This window comes from Brienomyrus brachyistius, chromosome 5 (assembly GCF_023856365.1).
Source record: "Brienomyrus brachyistius isolate T26 chromosome 5, BBRACH_0.4, whole genome shotgun sequence".
In the NCBI taxonomy this organism is placed as follows: domain Eukaryota; kingdom Metazoa; phylum Chordata; class Actinopteri; order Osteoglossiformes; family Mormyridae; genus Brienomyrus; species Brienomyrus brachyistius.
This window is the reverse complement of record NC_064537.1, coordinates 9843751-9851571: the sequence shown is the minus strand read 5'-3', so window position 1 is coordinate 9851571 and position 7821 is coordinate 9843751. Positions and strand designations below refer to the sequence as shown.

General features: G+C 51.6%; 1 protein-coding gene across 1 annotated transcript in view; it reads left to right on the top strand.

Moving 5' to 3' along the window:
- Window positions 1-7821, top strand: part of LOC125742104 (nuclear factor 1 X-type-like) — a 61426-nt gene that overhangs the window by 36651 nt on the left and 16954 nt on the right. Inside the window, 6 exon segments of the mRNA XM_049013774.1 lie at window positions 2765-2827; window positions 3568-3642; window positions 3834-3954; window positions 4607-4642; window positions 5244-5320; window positions 5323-5370. Coding sequence (XP_048869731.1) covers window positions 2765-2827; window positions 3568-3642; window positions 3834-3954; window positions 4607-4642; window positions 5244-5320; window positions 5323-5370 — 420 coding nt within the window.

The following is a 7821-nucleotide window of genomic DNA, read 5'->3' as shown; positions in this document are numbered from 1 at the left end:
ATATATGAGTGTGTGTATATCTGTATGTATGTGTGTGTGTGTATGTGTGCATATATGTGACTGTCTGTGTATATCTGAGTGTCTATGTGTGTATATATGTGAGTGTGTATGTGTGAGTGAGTGAGCGTGTGTGTGTATGTGTGTGTGTGTGTGAATGTGTGTGTGTGTGTGTGTGTGTGCAGTTGCACCCCCTGGGCGATGGTGGTGTGTGTGTGTGTGTGTGTGTGTGTGTGTGTGTGTGTGTGTGTGTATGTACGCAGGACGCCGCGGGGCGGCTGTGCTGGCGAGATAAGCGCGGGATCAGTGGGTGCGAAGCCTGCGGATGGCGCCGCTGCCTGGCATGCATGCAGCCCCCGCGGCTGGCGGCCCCGCGATAAGGGGCCTCCTCTCCGCCACAGATAAAGAGCCGCAGCCCCGATTCGGCAGCCCAACCGGCCCCACATCCGACCGGATGCGGCAACAAAAAATGGCGTCCCATCCGCTGGGAGGTCCGTGCGTCGAGTCAAACTGCAGGTCGATTTAGGGACATCTTTAAGCATGTTTGTGCTGCTGTGTTTTTAAGTCAATGGGGGGGGGAGGGGCTGTTTAAGGCTTCTGAGGATTTTTAATGGGAGAGATTTTTATAGAGTCACTTCAAGCACTGGGAAGCAAATCTTGGTAATTTGCTGTGTAATTGGATTTCAGATTGACGGAGTGGATCTAGATAAACAGGATGGTGTGTGTGTGTGTGCGTGCGTGTGTGCCTGTGTGTGCATGCACACCCTGCGTTTGTGTTTGTGTGTTGACAGTGATGTCTGTCTGGGGTTGGGCCAGTAGCAGGCAGTCGGTTTAAGCAGACAGAGGTTTCCTCTCATTGCGGCGGTTTACCCCATCGAGCCTGACGCCTTTATTCTCCCCGACGCTTCATGCTCCCTCACAGTCATGTGGTGCACGTTTTGCCCCCTGCTGGTCACCAGCCGTGCCTACAGCCCTTCTCCAAGCTCCCTGATACTCTGCTTTACAGACGTGGCATTCCATAAGCCGCTGCACCGGAAGCGTCTGCCGGTCTGGGGCCTGGAGTGGGTTGACTGGTCCAGATGCAGTTTCCTTTTTTTGGTGTCATCACTGAACTGTAAGCAGTGGTTTGTTCAGTTACACGGTTTATTTTGTCAATTTTTGTTTACTTTTGAAAACTTGGACGTTCTGATAACCACTGCCCTCGCCCTGGCCCCCTACCCATGTTTGACTCTCCGAAATAAAATGCGACCGCTGTTAGGGGAAGCCAAGGACCCCGCGAACCAGGGAAGACGCCTGTTCAACTTTATATATATGTATATATAATATATATATATATATAATATATATATATATACTTATATATATATATATATATTTTACTCGTCAGGGGGGCTGTTTTTGTTTGCGTCTGTATGTGTGTGTGTATACGTATACACACACACACACGCGCGCGCACGCGCCGTCAGCTTGCAGGAATGCGTTGGTACCGCCAAAGCTAAGATGGCTGCCAAGAACTAAGATGGCTGCCAGGACTCCGCAGAGCGAGAGAGCGGGAGAGGGAAAGGTAGCAGGAGAGGTGTGCGGGGCAGAGGCTCCGTACGCTTTTCAGGACCACAGAGATGGTGCGCCGTTTCCATTTTGACTATTTTTTAAATTTATTTTAGGGAGGTTTTTGGTCCAATTTCCTAATCGCTTCAGAAGTGTGGCAAACAGCATTGTTCCCCTCCCCAACCGCTCTGAGGTGACCCTTAGCTTAGCTGTCCTCCCCGTCTCTGACCACGTGCCTTTCTGAGTTCATATTGTCTTCTGAAATGAAACACAGTGCCTGAGTCATTGGTTTAGCGGCTCGTCTCATTCACGCCCGGCCCACGTCGGGGGGCGATCCTCGCGGCTCACAGGTGTCCCTTGGCTGCATCCGCAGACCTGCTCCAGCTACGTCAGTCGGGGAAACTCCCGCCGACAGGTCCCAGCACGACGCGTCTGTGCGGTCGTTCACGTTCTGCTAGCAGCGCCCAGTTAGTGGCTATGCGGCTGTATGACTGTCACAGTGACACGTGTATTTGCGAGCTACAGGTGATGAACTTCAGAGACACTAAAGGGTAATCGCATATAGAAGCTTATGGAATTTTCCGCCAGGGATCAATAAAGTCTGTTTATCTGTGTATCTGCCTGCACAACTGGATTGACAGACACAGTGTAGCTAGGCTCACACAGTCCTACCCTCTTAGACTGCTAGGGGGTGTCCTTGGGGTTGTCTAAACTCAGCCGGACTCATTCCCCCACTGATGAATGACCGAGTTTTCCACAGCACCCCCCAGCCTCCCCATCACGTGCTCTCTGCATAACCCACCGACGCACTCCCCAAATCTGCATGATAATCATTGTGGTACTCGGAGGTGGAGGAGCTGGAGAAGGCGGAATGGGGGGGGGGTAGGGGTTTGCTCAGCCTAAATCCACAGAGCATTAAATGGAATTACAGTGAGGGACACGGGGAAGCTTTCAAATTATGAAAGTTCATATTACACGGGGGCGGGGGGGGCGCCACCTTGGGCCTGTAGCCCGGGACGGCCGTAGGGACAGATCTGTGGTCACACCCTGCCGTCACGTCCTGCTCCTGCATTTGCACTTTCACGGTCTTCGTGGTTTAACCAGACAAGCGTCTCGTTCGCGGTCCGGAGCAGCGGTCCAGGTTACGTACGGGAGGCGTGTTTTCTGTCTCCGGGTCCCAAACTCTGCTGAAAACTGACCTGCCTACTTTGTTTTTCAGAATCCGGACAATCAGACAACTCCAGCCAGCAAGGTGATGCTGACATCAAGCCTCCTCCCAACGGTGCGTATCAGCACACACACACACACACACACGCACATGTAGGGTATACCTATCCTTATGGGGCCCGCTCATTCCCTTCTATGGGAAAAATGCTAACACTAACTATGACAACCTTAACCCCCACCCTGCCCTAACCATAACCACAAGTAACAAAGAGAAATACAAGAGTTTTTGCATTTCACGTTATGGGGACATTGTGACATCTCTGAAATGTCATGTGACTCCACACCCGGGGTGCCTTAAAAGGGGGGTTAGGGACAAGTGACAGGGACCCTAAAATGTTTGGAAGATAATCGGATTGGTCTGGGGTGGGGCCCAATATGATATGTGTTCATGGGCCTACAAATCCCCCCTGCTCCACGCAGCCTGGGTACTCCGCCCGCTCTTACTCCACCTGCACAGTTAATTCTGTGTCAGAGTGGTTATTGTACAGACAGACTATAGCAGGTCTTCACCTCCTCCTCCACCTCCTCGTCCACATGTAGCAGTGAGGTGAGCGTGGCCTCACCGAACCCCACAGGGGTGTGAGACGTTGGCCCGCATCCCCTGCCCCCATCTCTTGCCATGTTTGCCACCGTAACCTAGCAACGGTGCGACGGCACCACAGACAGACGGTCCAGCTGTGCGCTGGTGGAGACTTCAGTCCCCGCCATAGGTGTGTGAAAATGTCCTTGCACCCGTGTGCTGGCTAAATCTGCGCTGTTGCCTGTTCCGTGCCCCCCCCCCCCCCCCACCCACAGGGCACCTGAGTTTCCAGGACTGCTTTGTGACTTCAGGAGTGTGGAACGTCACTGAGCTGGTCCGTGTGACACAGAGTGAGTTCCCCGCACCGCCTGACCCCCAAGCCCATCCCTCCCGATCTCCCTCTCTCTCGCCCGCTGCATGTGATGTCACTTCTCCCTCCTGGCTGGGTTGGTCAGACTGAGCCGATTAAATGACCCCTTCCCTCGTTAACAGCCATTTAACACACCGACCAGCAGCCTTCTTTCTTCCTGACTATTTACAGCTCCTGTTGCCACGGCGTCTGGCCCGAATTTCTCTCTGGCTGACCTGGAGAGTCCCGGCTACTACAACATCAACCAGGTGGCCCTGGGCCGGCGCTCTCTCACGTCCCCCCCGTCCACCAGGTACACCTCATAAAGGTTCCTGCCGCACAAAGGTTCCACTTCCTGTACCCAGCCCAAGACTGAACACACGAGTACTTCAAACTTAAAACTTAAACACCTGCCTTAGCGTCATTATTCTGATACTTCTAGAAGCTTTTGCTATGACTAAAGGTTTCGGATGACTATAAATAAGTCCTATTTAGCGGAAGGTGGGCAGCCGCGATTCGATGACGGCTTGCATGTTAATTTAGGATTATCTGAGTCACATGGGCAGGGAAGCTTTCACAGCAACACATATGCAAAGGTGATAAATTCAGGTCCAGAAAGTAAAAATCCGGACCAAGATTTTATTTCAACAAACCAGTTGTCAAAGTACAGTAAAAGAGAAGTCAACTGGTTGGTTGGAATAAAATCTTGGTTCGGATTGGTACTCTCTGGACCTGAGTTTTCCACCTCTGCACATCTTGGCTGACAATGTCTCTTAAGGCATGGCACTTGGTGGCGCCCCCTGCTGGACGTGCCGGGCAGCATGGCGTCTCGCTCCACTAACAGTCATTTCTGCTCTCTGCGTGCTTGACACTCACTCTTCCTGGTGAATGAGTGATGGCTTCTTTGTTCTCCTCTCTCTCTCCTCTCTCTCTCTCCTCTGCCCTTCTTTCCCTTCACTCTGCAGGACTGAAGTGGAGCTATATGCAAGTCTTCCGCGGAGGTAGTCGCACACCCCGTGGTCCGTTGCCATGGGATACTCACACACACACAACACACACACACACGTATTCTTACACATGCTTACATGCACGCTTACAGAACCCTGATCCCCCCCCCCCCCCCCCAGCCGCGGTAATGCCTCTTTGTAATGGGTCAGGGTCTCCAGTCAAAGTGACTCACATGATACAGAACTTTCCAGAACTTTCCAGAGCTTGACATTTAGTACGGAAATGAAGGTTGGAAATGGTGGCCCTCTTGGGACCAAAACCTGCAACCTTATGGCGGCTCAGCAGGCTTTGACCTGCTTATTTCCTGTTCTGCACTTCCTGTTTAATTTCCCTAAGGGATTTCCTACCTGCGCTGTAGGGAATCAGATCCGTGCAGTCAGTGTTGGGTCAGAGCAGAGCGAGTGGCTGTGTGCCACCTTCCCCCACCCCGGCTTTGGTTTCTGCAGCTCTTGGTTCTTGTCAGAACTGGGTCCGGTCCTGGTTGGCCTGAGTCCCTGAGATTAGCTTCTTGGATGTGGTGTGAGGTTTATGAGGTTGAGTTGCCGAGTGTAGATCCGAGAATGACAGACCTTCCCCCCCTGTTCTGCTCTCCAGCTCCAACAAGCGCAAGTCCATCGACGACAGCGAGATGGAGAGCCCGGTGGATGATGTATTCTACTCCGGCCGCTCGCCGCTGCCAGCAGCTCCCAATCCAGCGGCTGGCCCAACGACGTGGATGCAGGTACCAGGCTCTCCCTGGTGACCCCCCTCTCTCCAGACCCCACCCCACCCCCGTGAACCCCAAGCCCTCACCCTAACCCCCTGCCCCTCCACCCCACATCCAGCAGAACCGTGAAGGAGAATCAGCCCTGTCCCACACAGAAGTGCACGCATTTCACACATGTGTGACTACATGTGTGTATTGTACGTGTGTGTATGTAGACCTATGCATGAGTACTGCTTTTTACTGAACTCATGTATTCATATCACAAGCCCTTATTCAGATATGATCCAGTAGGAATATCACTCAGTGTAGGAATATCATACTGTAGAACACATTTAGCGGTTAAATTACATGCAGGCAAATACAGCCAGTTAATTATTCCTGGTTCGGATTGCGTAGGTAATACAGCCTACAGGCTCATAAGACCAGTGACGATTGCAGTGACAGCCCGGGAATTACTGGTGCATAGATCCGTGACAGTCCTTGAATCAGAAATCTGTTGTTTAGAGGAAATGCGCCCCCAAGAATCATAGTTTGATGAATTGCCAGAGGTCAGTCTGGAGCGCCCCCCTTGGCGTGGTTGGAAATGGCAGGTCGGGAGATCGCCTTGTTAAGGAGAGATGCCAGTGAAGGTTCCGGTATAGTCAGGTTAGGATGCGTAACGGCCGGGGGGAGGGGGGGGTAGCTGGGCTGGGAGGGGCCAGATGGGCTCCGCAGCCTCATGCCCGTCAGGCGGATGCCTTCGCGGGGAGACGCTGCAGGTGTGCGTTAGGTGGGCTGAGCTGCGAGTCAGTCACCGGTGCTGAGATTGTGGCGAGCCCCGTATAACGTGGGGGAGGGGGGGCACGGCCATCTGTGGCGTGACGCGGCTGACAGTCGCCGCTTTGCCTTCCTGTCCGTGTGCCGGTGGACCGCCGCCTGGCCAGACGTCGCTGCTTGCGTGTGATGCCAGCCCGTGCGTGTGCTGCTCACCGTCTACGGGCCGCAGGGTGTGTGGCTTTCAGCGGGACGTGATTTCCTGGCTCCATACGGGGCGTGTTCAGGATGGTGGTGGGGGAGCGGCCCACTCACATGCCTGCCCCGGCGTGGGGTCCGCACGGCCCCTGAAATGCAGCTCAGAGCCATCAGCCTGCAAGAGCGCAATAACTCATTATAACTCACTTATTTATACTGGAGCGTCTCCTCTCAAAACCACTCGCCTGTTTAACTTAACTGCTACCTGCACTAGCCAACCAGTTTCTGAAATGCGTTTTGACAAGATAGATGCAGAACTCAATAAGCAAGGTGAGCATCAGCTGTTAGGAAGCATATGTTCAAATATTTATCGCCTATCCTGGTCCCAGTTATGGGGGGCTTGGGGACTATCCCAGGCAGCACAGGGCACACGATCTCGATCATGCCTCTGTCAGTTTCTATACACTTTTGATATAAGTATTTATGTTCTGTATTAAGTGTGATTATCCTTTAAAAAACTGAGCTTCTCTGTGAAGTATCTTTCACTGGGAGTGCTGAAGTGTCTTCACTCGCAGGGAAGTGGCGCTATGATGTCATCGCTCCAGTTCGCCTTCTCTCCGGGCTCCTAGGCTGTGTTTCACAGGCCTGGCTCTGCTGGACAAGCGGCACCCTGTGCTCAGCTACCGTCGCTGCGTAGCTGTTGCCGGGGTGACCGGATCGCAGCGTGATACGCGGCTTTGTGTCACATGGCAGGATTTCCACACGTGTTTATATACTCAGCGCTCCGCTCCCAGCGGCTGGGGGTGGGTGCGGGTTTCAGCAGAAGGTGTGAAGGCGTTTTCTTGGCCGGAGGGTTCAGTTTGACTGAGAAATAGTTTAGGACACCTCAGGATTTCAGGGCAGTGTAGAGAACAGGTCTTATTAATTAGGGGTAGATACTGATTCACTCATTGGCAGAAATGACTTCATGGTGTACAATTCGTAGTGCGAGCCCCCTTCGTGTAGCAGTGAGTCTGTTGTAAACAGTGTTAAGGAAACTACTTTTAAAAGGTAGCTTTTCAAGCTACAAGCTACTTATTAAAAGCCACTGCTTTTAGCTACACTACAAGTTACATAGAAAAATTAGCTAACTACATCAAACCTATTTCATCTGGCAATACTTAATATTTATGCTATAGGATACTCTTAAACCGAATGAATTAAAATATGTGAAACATAATGTTAAAAGTAATATGAAAATCTATATATTTTTTTTAACAATATAATGTCAAATCACAATAAGGTCAGCAAAAGGTTGCTTTGGTGTAAACCAAGAGCACTTCAGAGTTACTGTGCGAAAATTAGAAGGCTTACAGCAAAAAAGATTTTAAAAATCCGTCCAAGAACCAAAGTGCTCCTACGCATTTAAATAAAAGCATCGAAAATATTGTTTCCATCCCTTAACATCCCTGGAGTATTCAAGCAAAAAAAAAAACACCAATCAGAAACATCCGATAGCTGAAAATGCCCGTATTT